Source organism: Propithecus coquereli, unplaced genomic scaffold, assembly GCF_000956105.1.
Source record: "Propithecus coquereli isolate 6110/MARCELLA unplaced genomic scaffold, Pcoq_1.0 Scaffold66, whole genome shotgun sequence".
NCBI classification, from domain to species: Eukaryota; Metazoa; Chordata; class Mammalia; order Primates; family Indriidae; genus Propithecus; species Propithecus coquereli.
Window position 1 is genome coordinate 3,494,554 of NW_012152618.1, and position 21,894 is coordinate 3,516,447.

The 21,894-nt window shown below is 34.3% G+C and overlaps 1 protein-coding gene across 1 annotated transcript in view; it reads left to right on the forward strand.

Annotated features, from left to right (window-relative positions):
* Nucleotides 1-21,894, forward strand: part of LYST (lysosomal trafficking regulator) — a 155,321-nt gene that overhangs the window by 20,672 nt on the left and 112,755 nt on the right. Inside the window, exons 6-13 of the mRNA XM_012660158.1 lie at nucleotides 2,351-2,507; nucleotides 4,173-4,399; nucleotides 4,897-4,963; nucleotides 11,301-11,410; nucleotides 12,808-13,234; nucleotides 16,204-16,348; nucleotides 17,681-17,854; nucleotides 21,617-21,777. Of these exons, the coding sequence (XP_012515612.1) occupies nucleotides 2,351-2,507; nucleotides 4,173-4,399; nucleotides 4,897-4,963; nucleotides 11,301-11,410; nucleotides 12,808-13,234; nucleotides 16,204-16,348; nucleotides 17,681-17,854; nucleotides 21,617-21,777 (1,468 nt within the window). The remainder of the gene's footprint in view (nucleotides 1-2,350; nucleotides 2,508-4,172; nucleotides 4,400-4,896; nucleotides 4,964-11,300; nucleotides 11,411-12,807; nucleotides 13,235-16,203; nucleotides 16,349-17,680; nucleotides 17,855-21,616; nucleotides 21,778-21,894) is intronic.

The following is a 21,894-nucleotide window of genomic DNA, read 5'->3' on the forward strand; positions in this document are numbered from 1 at the left end:
GTACAGCTAATATTTCTAGAACTTTCTACTCAATTTTAAATCACTCATTATAAAAATGTCTAGTAATCATGTAGAAAATAGCCATCGCAGTGTTTCAGTTGTTTGTGTTAACATTTTTATCCTTAAAGAATTATTTTAATTTTTTTCCTAAAACTTTGTGATGCATATTTAGTTCATTTCCCTCTCATTGCATGTTTCTTTTAGTTTTGTCACCTATCCTTTATCTTTATATAACTTCTCTTTTAACTCCTTGTATTAGCCATATAGATGATGTTTATCATCTCTTGCCATAATATTTTATGTTACCATTTGTCATAACTTAAAAACTTGCTGAAATAGCTATTAACGCCTTCTCATTATATTGCTGAATCAACTGGTTAACTGTAAAATGTTAAAATACCTATTTTATTCTACTTTTTATTGATGTTACAGTGATCAGGTACTTTGAGCTTCTTTAAAGTGAAAATATTTTCTAGAATGAAAGTATTGGTAGCATTTTTATAAGAAAAGGAAAATTTTTTGCTGCAAGGTGTTACACAGAAAGTTAATGGTGGAACTCTTGTTCTGAGATGATTGTATATGGACAATTGCATTCTGAAATCTTTAAATTAATCCCTTTGAAAAACCATCATGTCTCCTCTAGTTATCTAATTTATGAAACATTTTATGTATAAAATCCCTAGGAAAAAATCTTTTTCTATTAACAAATCTATAAAAATAATATATATGAGCAATCTTCAACAAGTTCATGGAAAATGTGTATTGTGAAAAAACTATGCATGGATTTCAAAATTTTTGCACCAAAATAAACTTACACTAACTTGTTATAATGCTTCTGAAAATGATCTAGTTTGAGGCACTAAGAAGCTCAAGTCATCAGTTCGAAAGGACCCCCTATCAGAGCAACATGTATCCTGTTAAAATTGAAGCAAGAACAAACATCAAGTTTATGGTGAAACTCGTATGGAAGAATGGTGAAATCATTGATACTTTACAGAAAGTTTGTGGGGACAGTGGCCCAGAGAAATCAGCAATTTACAAAAGGATAACTCGTTTGAAGAAAAGACAAGACAACGTTGAAGATGAAGCCTGCCACGGCAGGACATCCACATCAATTTGTGAGGAAAAGCTTCATCTTCTTCGTGCCCTAATTGAAAAGGACCAATAATTAACAGCAGAAACAACAGCCAACAGCGTAGACATCTCGATTGGTTCAGCTTACACAATTCTGACTTAAAAATTAAAGTTGAGCAAACTTTCCTCTCGATGAATGCCAAAACTATTGCACCCAGATCAGCTGCAGACAAGAGCAGAGCTTTCAATGGAAATTTTAAACAAATGGCATGAAGATCCTGAAGCATTTCTTTGAAGAATTGTCACAGGGAAGGAAACTTGTCTTTACCAGTACAATCCTGAAGACAAAGCACAATCAAAGCAATGGCTAACAAGAGCAAAGGTCATGGCAACAGTTTTTTGGGATGCTCAAGTCATTTTGCTTGTTGACTTTCTGAAGGGCCAGAGAACAGTAATGTCTGCTTATTGTGAAAGTGTTTTGAAAAAGTTAGCCAAACCTTTAGCAGAAAAATGCTTGAGAAGGCTTCACCATAGAATCCTCCTCCACCATGACAACACTCCTGCTCATTCCTCTCATCAAACAAGGAAAATTTTACAAGAGTTTTGATGGGAGATCATTAGGCACCCTCATTACAGTCCTGATTTATTTGGCTCCTTCAGACTTATTTTTGTTTCCTATTCTTAAGAAATATGTAAAGGATACCCTTTTTTTTTTTTTTCAGTTAATAATATAAAAAAGACTGTATTGACATGGTTAAATTCCTAGACCCTCAGTTCTGTAGGGATGGACTAACTGGCTGGTATCATCACTTGTAAAAGTGTCTTGAACTTGATGGAACATATATTAAGAAGTAAAGTTTATAATTTTTATTTTTATCTTTTAATTCCATTTTTCCACAAACTTTTTGAAGTCTACTCGTGTTTATTAGCATTAAGTTGTGTGAAGTATAATTTCACTTCATTGTGGTTTTTAGTCATTTCCTGTTGTATAACTGGAATGAAATTTCTTAAATAGATTTATTTTTCAATAAAACTGAAATGACCTATAGCTTTCTCTGTTAGAAACTTTCTTTTTTGAGGTAAGTTGTCTGAGAGTTTCTGGGAAATTTCGCTGAGTGAATTTCATAATTTATAATGATTAATATTGATTACTATGGTTTTTTTCTTTAAGAAAATATTGAAGCTGTCCTTAATATGACTTTGAGTAATAAATATTCTATTACTAAAAATGAGCAAATGTTACAACTTTTACCTTTGAATTACACTGATCTTACAGAGTCATCAATCTGAGGAAGAACTGTCATCCCAGCCTGGTGATTTTTCAGAAGAAGCTGAGGATTCTCAGTGTTGTAGTTTTAAACTTTTAGTTGAAGAAGAAGGTTATGAAGCAGATAGTGAAAGCAATCCTGAGGGTGGCGAAACCTGGGATGATGGTAAAATATCACTGATGCGCTTATCTCTGGATCTGCAAGTCACATTGTTAAATAGCAAAGTGGTTCATAATAATACTACTTTAGGATTTTGTATTGCCTTCCAATTTAAAAAGTGTGTTATGTTATCTTGCTTGATCTTCACAAAAAATTCCAGCATTTGTATATGCAATTATGAGATGTATCTTGTTATGAACATTTTCTGAATGCCTAAAAACATGGGATAAAATAAAAATTCCCCACTTTCATATATATTCTAGTGTGAAAGAGTAACAATACTAGAAATAAATAGTCTGAAGAAAATAAAATCAGGTGATATAATAGTAATAATGATCGGGTGGTGTGAGTGAAGTCTTTTCTAAAGAGGCAATGTTTACATTGAGGCCTGAATAAAAACAAGCTAGCCAGATGAACACTGTCAGGAAGAGCATTTCAGGCAGTTTGTTATAAAGACTAAATAATATAGGGAATGCAGAACATCTTTCTGTGACATCCAAGGATGCTGCAGCATCGATTTCTTCTTAGTTTACCACAGCCCATCTTGACCTTAGGATGGAACTGCATTGCATGTGATCCTTTCTTTGTCTCTGGGTTTAAAACTTGGGTAGAATGGAAAAGATGGATTGATTACAGCCAAGATATTTCTGGGAAGGCTCCATCTTGTTATATGCTGGTCTTATGAATGTCCCAGTACTATGAGTCTTTACTGAGTTTACAGTAGTTTATCTTCCTTACAGCTGATTTTCTCTTTCCCATCCAGTAAATGGGAATAATCACTGATATCTTACTTAAAGGACTTGATGGACCCATGGCTATTGCCTTTCAAAAAGCTATTGGCTTAATGGTGGTTTTCTTATAGTACAATTTTATCATAGTATGGATTTAATTTTATAATTGTGGGTTTCCTCTTTTTTTATGTTTTATGTTTGCTAAGCAGATGTCAAGAAATTTATAAATTTCTTAACTATATGAACTTCTTTTAAGAGTGTAGCAGTCTTAAAAGATCATATTAGTCAAATTTTCCAAAATGTAATATTCAGTAAAACAGGGTCTGTTTCTCACTTATGAAAAAGACAAAGTTGAGAATTCATCCATCCAATAGCCAAGCTTACTATTTTCAAGCAATATGGACAGGCACATTGAACTACATTGTGATTTAGGTATTTTGGGGTCAGAAAGTTTGGGGCAGTTTTTTCCCCCAGTCACTTCAGGAGGGATGTGTTAAATCTGTATCCCATGTCTATAAAAATGACTGTTGCTAATATTTGTAGTTCTGTTGAAGATCAAAATTACTTTTTTTTTTTTGAGACAGAGTCTTGCTCTGTTGCCCATGCTCGAGTGCCAAGGCGTCAGCCTAGCTCACAGCAACCTCAAACTCCTGGGCTCAAGCGATCCTCCTGCCTCAGCCTCCCAGGGTGCTAGGATTACAGGCGTGAGCCACCGCGCCCGGCCTCAAAATTACTTTTAAGGCTGCTTATTAATCTTCAAAATATCCATAAGACTTGATTATTCAGGCTACATATTATAATCAAGTGTCATGTTGTAGGAAAAGGTTTTGTGAGCATCTTTTAGATAGCACTTTGCCACCCTAGATCTAAAATGATGAATAAAGTATGAAATAGTCAATGTTTAGGGAATAAAAATAATTTTTTCTTTTTCCCTTTCCAGGGGTAGATGTAAAGTCTGAAACAGAAGGTTTTAGTGCATCAAGCAGTCCAAATGTCTTACCTGAAAACCCCACTCAAGGAGAAATAATATATCCTGAGATTTGTATTCTGGAATTAAATTTGCTTTCTGCTAGTAAAGCCAAACTTGATGTGCTTGCTCATGTATTTGAGAGTTTTTTGAAAATTATTAGGCAGAAAGAAAAGAATATTTTTCTGCTCATGCAACAGGTAAAAAATATATTTAGTTAAATGTGATCAATATTTATCAGACTCATGCCCTAAAAACACATCTCCTTATGTATAACCCAACTTGTCTGAAAATTGAGATGATTGACTACTAATCTTTTATAGTACTTTAGGTGTGTTTTTACCTATAAATGGTATTCCAAAATCTTTTAATTCTATAGTTCTCTAAAGTAGCATAAAAAATTAATGTTGTCATTGGCCTCGCCAGTAATGAATATGTTTCTGAGAATGGGTAATATTTTTAAAATTGCATGTAATTTTAGTATGTGCCTATTGTTTTGGAAAATCAGAAACAGTATAAAAAGAAAACAAAAATTATATGTAATCCTACACATAGTATTCTTTCCAGTTATTTTAAAATACATAAATATTTATACAGTAGACCCCCCCTCAGATAATTTATTATGACATTATGATTCCTTCATGCTTCTGTGAGGGTGAGAAATTTAATTTCTTACATTTTGTTTTTTAATCTTCAGGGAACTGTGAAAAATCTTTTAGGAGGGTTCTTGAGTATTTTATCACAGGCTGATTCTGATTTTCAAGGTGAGTTGAAACTGTTAGTTTTAAACAATAGTTTTGCAATTATTTTATGTGAAGAGTTGATTATAATGGTTTCCATTGGCATGGTGCCCTGTGATTTCAAAAGTGTCTTTATATGTAATCATCTCATTTGTTTCTTAGGTCCACCCAATGAAATAGACATGATGTAAGCATCTTTATAGAGAGGACAATCTAGATTCCAAGGGATTGAGTTGTTCAGGGGCATATGCATAGAAGTGGCATTGCGGGGATTGTAACCCAGTCTAAACACTGTGTTGGTGCCGTATCTGATGTTGATTGTCTACTCTCTACCTAGTACTTCCTCAGACATTTGACAAATTCATAATTAATATATGATATGCTTTCTATCCACAAGAAACCTAAATTCTAGTTAGAGAATTAAGGCTAACATATATGAAACACTGATTTGGGTTTTTCTGATGTTTCTCTGTGATTAAATTCAGGTTATATTAATACATTTTTTGGTAGGAATACTCAGAAGTGATTTTGGGTCCTTCTGAGTGCATCATGTCAAAGGATTTATGATATCTAGATCTTATTACTGGTGATGTTAACTTTGATCACATGTATCTGCCAGGTTTCTCCATTTTAAAGTTATTATTTTCATTTTATAATTAATAAGTATCTTGTGGGGAGATAACTTGAGACTATGTAAATATCCTTTTTCTTGTCATACTTTAACTCACTAATTTTAACATCTATTGATGATTCTTGACTGAAACAGTTAATGCTGTGATATTTACCAAATATTGATTTTATATTTTCTTCATTCCTTCTGTGTTTATTAATTGAGATTGTCCTGTAAGGAAAGCTTTCTCTTTTCCCCCATTTATGTATTTAGTGTATGGGTATATTTTTATTTGTTGCGCTAGGCACTTAGTGAACCTTTGTGATCTGAAGACTTATTTCCATCTTCGCTCTGAGAAATTCTATTCCATTATTGTTTACTAACAGCTTTATTGGGATGTAATTCGTGTACCATACAACTCACTCATTTAAAGTGTACAGTTCAGTATTTTTTATTGTATGTACAGAGTTGTGCAACCATCACCACAATCAATTTTAGAACATTTCATCACCCCCAGAAGAAACCCTGTATTCTTTAGCAATTACCTCCTATTTCCCCTTAACCCTGCCCACAGAGATCCCCCTGCCCTTGGCTGTCACTCATCTACTTCCTGTCGCTATAGATTTGCCTATTCTGGATATTTCATATAAATGAAATGTATGTTCTTTTGTGACTGGTTTCTTTCCCATAGTGTGTTTTAAGCGTTCACTTATGTTGTAACATGTTTTAGCACTTCAGTTCTTTTTTTTTTTATCATTTAGTTCATTTTATTTTTTATTTTGAATGGATTACTTTTTTGTTTTTCTTAATAGACTTTAGTTTTTAGAACAGCTTTAGGTTTACAGAGAAATTGAACAGATAGTATAGAGAGTTCCCACATTATACCCCTCCCTGCCAGTTTCTGCATTATTACATCTAAGTTTTTATGATACATGTGTTATAATTGATCAACCTGTATTGATGTATTATTAACTAAAGTCCATAGATTATTCAAATTTCCTCAAGAATCCTATCCAAGATACCACATTATAGTTAGTTGGCATATCTCCTTAGGCACCTCTTAGCTGTGACAATTTCTCAGACTTTTCTTGTTTTTGATCACCTTGACAATTTTGAGGTGTACTGGTCAGGTATATTAAAGAATGACCATTTATTGGAAGTTATCTGATATTTTTCTTGTGCTATCTGATTGTGATTTTGATTTGCATTTCCCTAACGATTGGTGATTTTAGCATCTTTTCATGTGCTTATTGGCCATTTATATATCTTGTTTGAAGAAATGTCTTTTCAAGCTTTTTGCTTATTTTTGAAAATTGGATTTTTTTTTGTTGAGTTTTAGGAGTTCTCTGCATATTCTAGATATTAATTCCTTAACAGATATGTGATTTGCTAATATTTTTCTTACATTCTGTGGTTTGCCTTTTAACTCTCATGATGGTATCATTTGATGTACAGAAGTTTTCATTTTGAACTCTAATTTGTCTATTTTTTTATTTTGCTTCCTGTACCTTTGGTGTCATATCCAAGAAATCATTGATAAATCCAATGTTATGGAAAAATCCTAAGCTTTCTTCTAAGAGTTTTATAGTTTCATCTCTTACATTTAGGTCCTCAATCCATTTTGAGTTAATATTGTATATGATGTTAGTTAAGGACCCAACTTTATTCTTCTCCATGTGGATATCCAGTTTTCCTAGCACCATTTGTTGAAAGATTGTCCTTTTTTCCCCCATTGACTGGTCTTGGCACCTTTATCAAAAATCATGATTACACTGGACTTTTGGGAGGAAGATCATAGAAATAAAGTACCATTTTTATTGCATCATATCAAGGGCACATACTGTTAACATGATTTATGACTATTGATGTTGACCTTGATCACTTGTATTAAGTAGTGTTTGTCTAGCTTCTCCACTGTAAAGTTGCTTTTCCTTTTCCCCCTTTCTTTTCTTTTTTGGCTGAATAACATTCCATGGTGTGGATATACCACATTTTATTGATTCACTCATCAGTTGATAGACAATTGGACTGTTCCATTTTTTGCTATTATCAGTAATACTAATATGAACACTTATGTATAAGATTTAGTGTGAATTTATGTTTTCATTTCTCTTGGGTCATTTATTTTGGGTCATATGGTAACTCTATGTTTAACCATTTGAGGAACTGACAGACTATTTTCCAAATGACTGCACTATCTTACCTTCTTACCATCAGTGTATGAGAGTTCTAATTTATTCACATCCTTGCGAATACTTGTTATTATCTGTCTCTTTTATTATATCCATCCTAGTGGTTATGAAGTGGTATTTCATTGTGGTTTTGATTTGTGTTTCCCTGAAGACTAATAATGTTAAGCATATTTTCATGTGTTTCTTAGTCCATTTTGTGCTGCTATAACAGAATGTCACAGACTGGATAATTTTTTTTTTTTTTTTTTTTGAGACAGAGTCTCACTATGTTGCCTGGGCTAGAGTGAGTGCCGTGGTGGTCAGCCTAGCTCACAGCAACCTCAAACTCCTGGGCTCAAGCAATCCTACTGCCTCAGCTGCCCGAGTAGCTGGGACTACAGGCATGCGCCACCATGCCCGGCTAATTTTTTCTATATCTTTTTAGTTGTCCAATTAATTTCTTTGTATTTTTAGTAGAGACGGGGTCTTGCTCTTGCTCAGGCTGGTTTCGAACTCCTGAGCTCAAACAATCCGCCCGCCTCGGCCTCCCAGAGAGCTAGGATTACAGGCGTGAACCACCGCGCCCGGCCCAGACTGGATAATTTATAAGGAACAGAAATTTATTTTCTCCTAATTCTAGTGGCTGGGGGTCCAAGATCAAGGTGCTGGCATCTGGCAAGGGTCTTCTTGCTGCATCTTCACATGGCAGAGGTGAAAGGGCAAAGAGGCAAAAAGGGGCTGAATTCTCCCTCAATTAAGGACATCTATCCCACTCATGAGGGCAGAGCCTTATCACCTCCTAAAGGTCCCTCCCCCTAACACCACCACAGCAGTAACCAAAATTCAACATGTGTTTTAGAGGAGGTGAACATTCACACCATAGCAGTGTGCTTATTGGCTATTTGTATATCTTCTTTGGAAAAATACCTATCCAAATCCTTTACCCATTTTTAAATTAAGTGATTTGTGCTTTTATTGCTGAGTAGTAAGAGTTTTTAATATACTCTAGATGCAAGTCTCTTATTAGATATATGATTTTCTCCCATTCTTTGAGTTGTCTTTTCACTTTATTAATGGTTTACTTTGAAGTACATTTTTTTTATTTTGATAAAGTCAGATTTATTTATTTTTGCTTTTGTTGCTTTGCTTTTGTGTCATATGGGAAGGACACAAACATTTATCATTTTTAAAATAATTTTCTCCTCTCCATTTTCTTTGCTCTTTTTTTTCTTTCTAATATATATATTTTTTTAATTCTTTTTCTTTTCTTTCTTCCTTTTTTTTTTTTATTCCTGGACAGGGTAACTTCTATATTTTTCCTTAAATTCTAATTGTAATCTTGGGCTTTCTGGATTAATCTTGTATGTGTCTTACCTTTCATATTGTCTACTTCTCTTTTTTTGTACTATATTCTGGGAAATTTCTTCAATTGTAATCCAACCTGTTATTTAATTTTTAATTTTGGTAATTATATTTTAATATTTAAGAGTTCTTTTTTCTTTGATTTTTTCTGGTTATTCCTTTTTCATACAAGGCTATAGTGTCTTCTTATATATATATCTGGTTACATAATGAATATTTTAAAGTTTTTTCCATCCCCTAAATTTTGTCTTTTTCCTTTGGATTCAGTTTATCAATTTATTTGTTTTTTATATCTCAATTTTTCTATTTTAGACTGCTGATTCTCTAATATTTTTATCAGCCTTTTTAACCCATTTACATTTTAAAAAACTGTTGGAGAGTTCCTATAATATTATGAAAGTGAATTTGTTCTCCTTTTCGACCTCTTTCCTGAATGGATATTCTGTTGAAGAGCTCTGTGTGGATGTGCCAGTGGAAGATTAGGGGGCTCCCCAAATACCCTAATGAAGAGAACTTTACTTTGGGGGACCATCAGGGCCACTATTACCCCATGTGGCACTTTGCATTCATTAGAAAAATACATCTTCCACATGTAGAGCTTGGCTAACAAATAGTATCTTTGCACTAAGAAAAAGGTATTCCTTTCTTTATCCAGGCAACACATCCCAACACCAGGATGCATGGCTTAATGAACAGCATTCAGGCTTTATTTCAGTCTAGATTTTTCCCTTTGATTAGACAAGTTGACCAGTTTGCAGACTGTACAGTTATACTCAGTAGCACCGATGCTAACATCCCACTATATGTCTGAGCTTTTGCCTGGCAATCCATTCCATTTCTTTAGAGAAGAGTTATCATGTTTTTGGCCTCAAAATGAAAGCTAAGCTGTCTGTACTTTCTACTGAGAAACAGGGAGGGAGGTGGATATTCACAGATAGATCTGTCACTAATCCCTGTGTTGTCAGCCACACTCTCACTTCTTCACCAGACTTTGGGTGGACAGATTGGCTCCCCACTGCTCTGACACTCCTTGTAATTCAAAGGAATTCTAGACTGTGGCTTTCTTTTTTATCCAACTACTTTTCCTCTTCAAGAAATATTTTTAAATCTCTTACCTGATATGCCCTACTGCTCCCTCCCTTTTTTTTTTTTTTTCTTCCCGTTATGGGTTTCTTCCTTTTTATAAAAATTCTGTACTTCAGTGCAGTGAGTTTTTAGTAGTACACAGAAGCAAGTATATGTATTCATTCCCCTATTTTGAACTGGAACCTATCAGTTTTGAGCTGGAAAAAAAAAAAAAAAAAACCCAAGCACATACATTTTTTACTTTGATCACATTACTTTCCTATTCAAAACCCTTCATGGATTCATATTACTTACAGGATTCATGCTATTTTGTAGTCTTGTTGCAAATAGTCTTTTCAGATATACCTACTGTTATATTACTGCATCAGCTCTTTGCGTCTACAAAATACGTTACTTAAACATGGCTTCTATTCTTTAACTTTCAAGTCTTACCAAACTACCAGTCTTTTAAGATACATCTCGAGTTTTACATCAGGATTATTTTTGTTGTGTATAAAGTGAAGATAATGTTGAATTTGCAGGATTTTTTTTTGTGATAGTCAGCTGAGATAATGCATGTAAAAATACTTTGAACTCCATAATGTGCTCTACCAATATTAGTTATTATTTTACTTTAAATAATTTTATGAATTTATGTACTACCATTTATGTTTTATGGTAAACCCATGGTAGAATAAAGAAAATGTTCAAACTAAATAGTTTGTGCTATTTAAGCAAGTAAATAATTGTTAATGTTTCCACTTTTATTTCCTGTTATCTAATTTTACATTTAGAAAGTGATAGTTATACTTTAAACATTTTCAAGATGAGAAGATAACAGACTATTTTGTGGTATGGGAGTGGTATCAACTTAATTTAACAAATACTGTGTTGATTTATGCTTCTTTAAGGAATGCCCTTAGTTTACTTGTAGCTAACCAATCTTTAAGAAAAGTGGTTTTGTTGTTTTTGACGGTTGGTTGGTTTGCATTTAGTTATATTGCTATTTCCTCAGCAAATTTTGTGATTACTGTACTAGATTTTTTATAATCCATTTAGGATGTTACAGTAGTGTTTGCTTTCAATGAAATTGCTTATTTCCTTTAATCAAATATATGCTAGTTTTAATTTTTTCCCTCTTTCTTTAATTTAGCATGCCAGAGAGTATTGGTGGATCTTTTGGTATCTTTGATGAGTTCAAGAACATGTTCAGAAGAGCTAATCCTTCTTTTGAGAATATTTCTGGAGAAATCTCCTTGTACAGTAAATATGCTATAATTTTTACATTTTTCACTGGTACCTTAATAGAATGTATTTGTAATTATTTGGAAATGTCTAAGCTCTTTATTTTGATGTGGCAGTTGTATAGTCAATTTTGTATTATTATGTGTGAAATTCTCAATTATTTTATTATTAGCACATATTTCAACCATTTCACTTTGATTTTGACTAACCAGACGTATCATTGGGATCATAGTCCCTTTAACACACCTTATCCCTAATTTTGTGCTTAAGAAATGCCAAGTAATTTTAATTACTGAAGAGAACTTAATTACGAATAATCATAACCATCTTAGGGATTGTGCTTTTCTAAAAAATCATTATCCACTCTTCATACATCTTCTACACTTTTTTCCATTGGTGTAGCTTAGTGGCTTTTAGACTGCTCTTTGCTGGGAAACCCATTTTTATAGTGAAATCTTGGCTAGAAGCATAAGCAAGTAAAACAGAAAACTTTGGAGCTGTTTTGTTTGAAGCAGGAATGGATGTTCCAGAGCTCTGCTTACTTTACCACCCCTCTCCAGTACGGAGGACCCTGAGGGAGCTCTGTGAAACAAAAGTTAAAAACTGCTAGTGTAGATCATCAAGAACTGTTTATTTATGGAATGCTTCTCTTACTTCTTCTGAGTGTATTTCTCATTGTTGTAATCAACATCAGATGTTATTTTATGCATGCATAGGGCATTGTACTAGGTTAATCTTTTCTGCTTTTTTCCTTATCTCTCCTAGTCATTGTTCTGCTCTTTAATTAAATGCTCATTTCTTCATATATTTTCTATAAATTCTACATTTCAGTTTAACTGAAAACTTGTAATTTGAAATAAAACCTTATTTCAATTGCCAAACACTGATAAAGGAAAATTTACTTGATTATGAAAAAGCATGTGAAATAAGCTGGAAAATAATTGAGCACTCAATTTTATGAAGTCTGGAATGCAATAGTATCATTCAGAAATCTGGAGAATTTGTAAGATCTCTGGTTATATCCCTGATTTTAAAATAATTGAGAGAAGAACCATAGTTTATTCAGAAGTAAGCATCCTTCTTTGGAAGAAATGATTACTGATATAAGTATCATATTTAATTCATAATGCTTAAAACCAACTCACAGACATTAGATTTGTACCATAAAAACATCTGAACATGAAACAAATTAAACACAAGAGATTACGTATTTTAAGAATGAAATCTCTGTTTCATATTTTATCTCAACTACACAAAAATGAAAATTTTAAAGATTTGGTAGATAGGAAGGTATTTAAATAAGAATGCTCATGTGTGTGGGTATGTTTGTATTTGCATTTATAACCTGAATTTCAAGACTATCATGTACCTTGCAGCATGATTATAAAGTTTTATTTGTTTTTCTTTTTCTCTAGAAAATTATTCTTCTGGGTATTCTGAAAATTATTGAAAGTGGTAATACTATGAGCCCTTCACAGTATCTAACCTTCCCTTTACTGCATACCCCAAATTTAAGCAATGATGTTTCATCACAAAAGTGTCCTGGAATTCTGAACAGTAAAGCCATGGGTTTACTGAGAAGAGCACGAGTTTCACGGAGCAAGAAAGAGGCTGATAGAGGAAGTTTTCCCCATCGGCTGCTTTCCTCTTGGCACATAGCCCCAATCCACTTGCCATTGCTGGGGCAAAACTGCTGGCCACACCTGTCAGAAGGTTTCAGTGTTTCCCTGTGGTTTAATGTGGAGTGTATCCATGAAGCTGAGAATACCACAGAGAAAGGAAAGAAGATAAAGAAAAGAAACAAATCATTAATTTTACGAGATGGCAGTTTTGATGGCACAGGTATGATGACGGGGTTATCAGATTTGTACACAAAGATTTTCCAGACAGCAATTTTGGTTGAGCACTAAGACTATAGCAATGTTCTAACTTGCTCTGAACACGCTCTTCCCCTTAGATGCCTTACTTAGTGGTTGTAGGTCCTGACTTCCAAAGCCTGAGTTGTCAGATGACCTTGACTCTCCTTTTTCTCTCTACTTTTGTCTTTTATGAAGGTGGGGTGGTCAGCACATTTCAACTTCTGCTGGGGTCATCAGCCCTATTTCTGGCCTCTTTCCTGGTCTCATTACTGGATGCAGGCGGCTCTTGATGTTAGAAAAGGAAAGGATAAAACCCTGTAGCCACTTTTCTTTCTGCTACCTGTTTCCCGACCCCTGTTAGTCAGCCCCCATTTCGTCTTTCTTTTATTTCAAACTCTTCTTCTCATGCTGTGTGTTACCTCAGTGGCCCTTTCCTCGTTCCTGTTAAAGAGTGTTTAAATGGATCAGCCATTCTCCAAAGTTAGAATAAATGTTATTCCAGTTCTTTCTATAACTGAAGAATTGTTATTATACTGCTGGGAAACTAAATCTTGTTACTCATACGCCTAGGACAGGAAGAAACTATTCATTAAAAAGAAGTTTATGGTGGTGGGAAGTAAAGTAGGTAGGATAATTCTTAGGGTCCATCGAAAGAATAAAATGACTGAATTAAGATATGTTTAGGGTTTTACATGTACCTGGAGTACAGGCCTCAATAACTCTTCATTCCACAAATCTTACCCACTGGAACCTCTGTTTTAGAACACCAGGCCTTCACTAGTGTCTAATTTCCACTGACCTACGGATGGAAGGAAAGGAAAAATCCCTAATGACACTGTGAAGATTGAAATGGTGGGAGATGTCACCTGATATCTGCAGTTGGAGCTCTGGATCCATTTTTTTATAGACACATTTCCTTTTTAATCTCAGTAGATAATTTGTAATGTTTCAAGTAGTAATAGAATTTTCTTTTGGGAATTGAATTTTGCCACCTAAGAAGTGATAGCCCTGCATGTGATAGCATTGGTTATGATGCTGTCTAATGTATATCGAGCACTTTCTGCGTGGGAGCATTTTAACAAGTCAGTAGGTGCTCATACTATCTGTATTTTTAGATGAAGTTAAGCAGCATGACCAGCTTATATAACTATTAATAGTAAGCGATGAAAAGGGATTCAAACCCACCTTTATTTAATTACAGAGCTTTTAAACATCATGACCATACTATAAGCTGTGCAGATTGCTTTCTCATATTTTAATGGGGGCAATCACAATGTAAACAGTCTCTTATAAAATGAACAAATATACGCAGTGACCTGAGAAAAGTAAATATTGGAAATTTTTTAATATTTTCTTTTAAAGATGTATTAGAAAACTTATTTTAGAAAGATGATTTTGTATAAACACTAAAACATATAAAAATAGTAGACATATATAAAAATTTTTGAAGAGAGATAAAAAAAATATTGCAGTGATATCACATCTTTTGTCAACAGACTGTATGCCTTTGAGCAAGTTTTTTAACCTCTCAGCATCTCAATTCTATCACCCCATAATATTTTCCTAGTCAGATTTTTGTGAGCATTAAGTTAAGAAATATTTGTAATATTCTTATAGTTCTTAGGTACACACTGATTTTTGTCCTAGTCTTTTATTTGTACAAATTCAAATTTGGTATGTAGACATTTTTTAAATGTCACATCAGATATGCATTCTCTCTGTATATTGTATCTTGGGCAGTAGTCCTCAAAATAATAAGTTACTTTAACTCTTCTTTTTTAGGGATATTGTTATTGCTGGGGGGAGTAGTTTTAAAAATTGGTGGTGGTTTTACCTGTTGAAAAATGGCAACTAATGATATATATACAATCTAGTAACTAGTAATGTTCATCTTCTCTAAAAACCTGAGACTTTGGACATGCATTTTGTATTTTTGTATATCATAACAGCTTTCTATAAAGTCACATGCATTGTAATAACAGGTAGTTCACCATACATTTTCAGGTAGTTCTGGGTTTTAAATGGTGAGGAAGAGGAGTCAGGCTGACCAGATAGCCCAAAGCCTGTAAGCATTTATCTTTGCTTGCCTTAAAGAAACATTAATGTAGTGTTTCAGAATCATTTAGCAATTACATTCAAAGATCACTCACCAGGGAATCTAAATAATGAATATATTCAAACACTACATTTTTCTGAAAAGATTTTTAATATGATCAAGTTTTAAAAATTGTACCACTGTGATAATTACAGAAGGACTTTTGGTAGTATGAGGCATTGACAATGGTGTGTGTTCCCTGGACCAGGGTCAATGATGTCATAGTGGCCCAATCCATTTGATGAAAGAAGCTTGGTACAGATTGTAATAGGTAATCACAGTGACATTATCATCTGGTCATGCCCACAATTATACATTTTAAAACATTTAGTAACTTTTTTTTTTAGAGACAGGATCTTGCTCTTTCAGCCAGGCTGGAGTGCAATGGTGCAATCATAGCTCACTGGAGGCTCGAACTCCTGGACTCAAGCAATCCTCCCACCTCAGCTTCCCAAGTAGCTAGGACTACAGGCACACACCACCACAACTGGCTAATTTTTTTTTTTTGTAGAGATAGGGGTCTTGCCACGTTGCCCTGGCTGGTCTCAAACTCCTGGGCTCAAGCGATCTTTCCACCTGGGCCTCCCAAAGTGCTGGGATTATAGGTGTGAGCCACCATACCTGGCCCATTTAATAACTTTTAAAACATTCAGTTATAGGTTTTCACCTATTGTGCTTTTTTAGAATTAACATCTATACTTTGGAAATATTGTTGTTTGCAACAGGTCAGGCTTAGACATTCTGGGTAAATAATCTACTACAAATGAACAACGATGCTTTGTATTCTTCTAAATTCTCTTTTCCACTTAATTTTTATGAACTGTTCTGCTGATCATGTTAACATCTTTTTCTTGTAGAGAGTGACAGACCAGAAGGTGCAGAGTACATAAATCCTAGTGAGAGACTCATAGAAGAAGGATGTATTCATATAATTTCCCTGGGATCCAAAGCATTGATGATCCAAGTGTGGGCTGATCCTCATAATGGCACTTTTATCTTTCGGTATTGATTATTTTCGACTCCCCATGAATAAATCATGTATTTAAACAATTTATGTAAGAAACATTAATGTGAAATCTGCTTATAAAAATCATTACAGCAAAAGAAAAAGCCTTATTAAAAAAGAAAATACATTCTAATAGTTATTAATAATACTTTCATAACAGTGTATTATTCTATCCAAAAATCTGTAAAGTCTGAAATAGATTATGTTAATTCTCTTTAGGTTTTAGATCAAATACTATAATCTTTTTTTTTTTTTTTTTTTTTTGAGACAGAGTTTCACTCTGTTGCCCGGGCTAGAGTGCCATGGCGTCAGCCTAGCTCACAGCAACCTCAAACTCCTGGGCTCAAGCGATCCTTCTGCCTTAGAGTAGCTGGGACTACAGGCATGCGCCACCATGCCCGGCTAATTTTTTCTATATATTTTTAGGTATCCAATTAATTTCTTTCTAATTTGAGTAGAGACGGGGTCTCGCTCTTGCTCAGGCTGGTTTCGAACTCCTGAGCTCAAACAATCTTCCCACCTCGGCCTCCCAGAGAGCTAGGATTATAGGCGTGAGCTGCCGTGCCCCGGCCTCAAATACTATAATCTTATTCTATTGAAATATTCTATCAAATTGCAATGGTCTTACAGTGTTATTAACAGATGTTTTCTGCATAGATAATTGATAGCCAATATCTAATAAGCTTGGATTTTCCTTGCTGTCTTGTCCTTTACCCCCTATCTCATTTATTAAGTGGTATAGATACAAGTCTTCTATTTGTATTAAGTAAATAAGAATAATATGATACTGTCTATATAAAACTCAAATCTAAACAAATCAATGTTATTTAGGCATATATGCTTTGTAAATGTTATAAATGTTACTAGGTGCTTTATATACATTATCTCATTCTTTCAGTAATCCCTCAAAGTAGGTTAGACCTCCAGTACTTCTGGTAATTAGACATTTATGTATAATTTGTATTAATTTTTCTATGAACCAAGTATTACATTGTATTAGTAATTTCTAAAATGGCAATGACTATATAAACGGTAATAATAAATATTTTTTTGCAAACTGAATTCCGAAAACTATTGCCTAAATTATTAACACCAGCCAATGAGCCTAATCTATTTTAGTCCATGAATTGAGATAATAATATAATAAAATAACTAAGTAGATTATGGTGTAAAAAAAAGAATTACTGACTTTTCAAGTAATTTTTAGAAAAATAGAACTGATTTTTAACCTCACTTAAATATGTAGAATTATAGTTGCTATACATGTGTTAAATACCGAGGTCAGAATTTTCATGTTTTGAGCCTATGCCTTTTCTCTTTTTCTGTAGTGTGTGCATGGATTCAAATGATGACATGAAAGCTGTTTTACTAGCACAGGTTGAATCACAGGAGAATATTTTCCTCCCAAGCAAATGGCAACATTTAGTACTTACCTACTTACAGCAGCCCCAAGGGAAAAAGAATATTCATGGGAAAATCTCCATATGGGTCTCTGGACAGAGGTATGAAGCATTGTGAGAAAATGCATATTAATCTCAGTTATAATTTTAAATTTAATTAGTCTGTTATAGCTTCTGAAACACATTACAGAGAACTGTAGGTAAAATTTATTATGTATTAACATAGGAGTTGGACATTTTTTTCCTATTTATCATTTTCCTACCAAATAAACCTCCCTTGGAAGTAACTGCTGAAAATTAACATTTGGGTTTGGGGAGCATGCAGAAACCTGGACACTTAGACATTTGTATCAATTATATTAGAGAGAAACAGAATCTATAATTTTGTCCCTCAAGCCCGTATGCTATAAAAGTGAATCCACAGAGAATTATTTAAATTAAATGGCTAATAAGGATAATACCTAACTTAAATTAAGCTTTCAAAATAAATTAGAATGACTAGAGAGAAATATATTAGGTGATAGATTCAGGTAGAGTACTGAGTGATTTTACTGCACAGGAGAATTGTGGGCCAAGTTAATAAGAAACATTTTGTGGAATACCTTAATGTAAAGTTTAACCCTGTATGAACTATAAATATCTTGGATTTGTAAGAGTTGGGAAGTATTTTAATGAATGAAATAACATGGAAGAAGATACAGAATTCAGAACCAGTAGAGCATGGGAGAGGATCAAGCTGACTCAAAGAGTCTAAGTTGAATAATGAGAAAGAAAAATGAATGGGCATGGTGAAGCTACCTGCCAGGAGGCTTTGAATGCCAAGATAAGTCTAGATTTAGTCAAATGGATCATAATAGATTACATACTTACTATGTTACAGACTTTCTGCTAGGTGCTTTATATACATTACCTCCTAATTCTCTCAGAAATCCCTCAAAGTAGATTGGACCACAGAAATAACAGATTAGGCCAGGCGTGGTGGCTCATGCCTGTAATCCTAGCACTTTGGGAGGCCGAGGTGGGCAGATCCTTTGAGCTCAGGAGTTCGAGACCAGCCTGAGCAAGAGTGAGACCCCGTCTCTACTAAAAAAATAGAAAGAAATGAGCTGGACAACTAAAAAGATATAGAAAAAATTAGCCGGGCATGGTGGCGCATGCCTGTAGTCCCAGCTACTCGGGCAGCTGAGGCAGTAGGATTGCTTGAGCCCAGGAGTTTGAGGTTGCTGTGAGCTAGGCTGATGCCACAGCACTCTAGCCCGGGGAACAGAGTGAGACTCTGCCTCAAAAAAAAAGAAAAGGAAAGAAATAACAGATTAATCTATTTTCATTAATTCATTTGTTCATTCTTCACATTTATTGAGGAATTACTATTGTCCAAGCACGTGGCTATGTTAGACTTGGAGGATAGTGGTAAACAGGACAAACACCTTCCCTGCCTTCTTGGAACTCACAGTCTAATGAGGAAGCAGAAAACAAGCAAACACAATTAAATATTTACAAATTATGACTAATATTGTGAAGGTAACAGGTTCTGAGAGAGAAAATATCAGGTTTAATACTTAAGATAGGTGGATCAGCAAAGGCCTATCTAAGAACAGGGTATTAGAGCTGAGACCTGAAGGAGGAAATGGAGCTTGCCCTGAGCAGGTGGGAGGAGTGTTCCAGGTAGAGAAAAAGGCCTGGGGAAACTAAGTGAAGACTTTGTGCTGGGCAGTTGTGCAGACATTGTTTACAGCTGTCTAGCTTACTAACAGAGGAAGGCAGGGAGCAGGGGCTTGTGAGTGGCTTTAGGGTAGCTGGTCCCCAGTGTTTGCCACAGGAAAGAACAAGCTTTGGAGGTACACTTTTGTTTTATTCATTTAAAAAAAATGTGAAAATATATAATTAAAGCCTAATTTCCATATCCTAAATAAAATGCCATCTAGTATGAATCTTCACACCTGCCTAAGCCAGAATGGCAGCTACAGCCAATCATCAAATTGGTTTCCAGAACCTATAGTTAAATCAGTTGGAGTTGGGGCTGGAGCTGTATGTAGAGAGCCTCTTTTTCCTTTCTCCTCTTAATTTCTTGAGCTCTCAACTTTATTCAGATTATCTCATTTAATTCTTCCAACAACACTGTGAAGTAGGTATATTATTATCTCTATTTTACATATGAGGCAACTGAGACCTGGAGTGACTTGGCCAAAGTTATGCCATAAGTAAGGGCCAGAGCTGAAACTTGAACCTAGATTCTGACCCTGGATAGAGTCCATGCTGTGAAACTCTATGCTATGCTGCCCCTCCAGCCTTTTTCTTCTTCAGGTCAAGTGACAGGTGTAGGAACCATAAAGTAATTATTAGACATGTCCAGAATGAGAGATTACATTTTTGCCATTTTCACAGTTCTGAAGTTAGTGAGCATAGTCACTTGATTCATATATTCTTTTACTTTTTTACCCACCCACTTATTTGTACATTCCTTTGAGGGATTTGTTTGCCACTCTGTACAAGTTAATGATGTCATCAGTTAACAGAGCAGTGAGCAAGTGACCAAGGACAAATATATTGTTCTGTTGACTTAAATTTGGTGCTGTCTTCATCAGTTGAGCTATAGAATAATTTCTAAAGGAATACATTTCATGAGGCCATTTTAAATAATACATAAGATACTGAAAATGACTCATTAATGCTTTCTATTAATTGTTATTTGATGAACAGCATATAAATATGGCATAACTATATGGCACAGAGTAGATACTTAATATTTGTTGAATTCATTTTGTATTCATCCTGTAATAGTTTTCTTTTATGCTTAAAAATATTATTTTAAAAAATTTTTTAAAAATACTATTAATATTTTAAGTCATAATGCCACTAGGTGGCAATAGTGGTTCAGTCACAGCCATTTATTTGGTCCAAGGAGAAGCATGTCATTGAAGGTATCTCACATCTTTCCTTTATTAAAAAATTTCCTGTTAAAACAGTTACTTTCTTATGTTAAATATGAAACAGCCTTAGGGAAAAGTTTTAAAATAAATATATAGAAAGTTGAATTTATTATTAAGAGCTAACCATGTTAGCTTATTCTAAGTCTTCATCTTATTTACAAATTTTATTTAGACTTTGCCTTTATAGGTTACACTTATTATCTTACCATGGAGTTTAAAACATTCCTAAACTAGAGGTAGAGGCTTGGCACTCTGAAGTTTTACTAGTCGATGTTGTCCTCCTAGCTTTTGTGTGTCTCTCTGTGAGAAAGCCTTACTTTACCTTTTCAAGTCCTCTGTAAGTATTCCTGTAACCTTTATCTATGAAGAAAAAGAAACTAATCAAAAGCTCTGTAATCACTTAGCACTGAAAAAACAGAGAATGCAAAAAGCATTGACATTTCAGTGGCTAGACAGAGTAAAATTCGGAAAAGTGATCTTGTTTTTCTGATTAGTCTTCGAAGCCCTCATAGAGGACATAAAATTTTTGGAAACGTGCCAAGATGGGAGACTTCTTTGTAAAATTAGGGGGAGTTGGGGAAGTAAGAAGGTGGTTGGTTTGTACCTGTAAACCAGGAAGATACATATGCAGAAGTCAAGTGGCAAAGAAAACTAGCAGCAAATGTCCGGTCACACTTCCCATGGCCTATTGTGGGCTCATCAGGTATCTCTGTTCTGCTACCACTCCTGTGGCTTGCAAACCACCAGCACCTCTGCCCAAAAGACAACAGAATCAGCCCCTTTCCCTCCCCATCACCAGCCATCTGACACTGAACCAACAAAATTATTCAAGAATTTCCCATTGTTAAACATTCATACTTTAAAAATATTTGAAGTATTTTTAAAAATACTAGTTCTCCCTCAAGTCATTGATTTAACTTTGTTTTTAACGTAGGAAGCCTGACGTTACTTTGGATTTTATGCTTCCAAGAAAAACAAGTTTGTCATCTGATAGCAATAAAACATTTTGTATGATCGGCCATTGTTTATCATCCCAAGAAGAGTTTTTGCAATTGGCTGGAAAATGGGACTTGGGAAATTTGCTCCTCTTCAATGGTATATTTTCCCCTTTGAAGCATTTCTATTTCTTTTTCCAGTTGATAAGTATTAAACTAAGTGAATTAACCTGGCTAAAATATTGATCTCTGTTCCTACATCTATGTTTTAATAAGT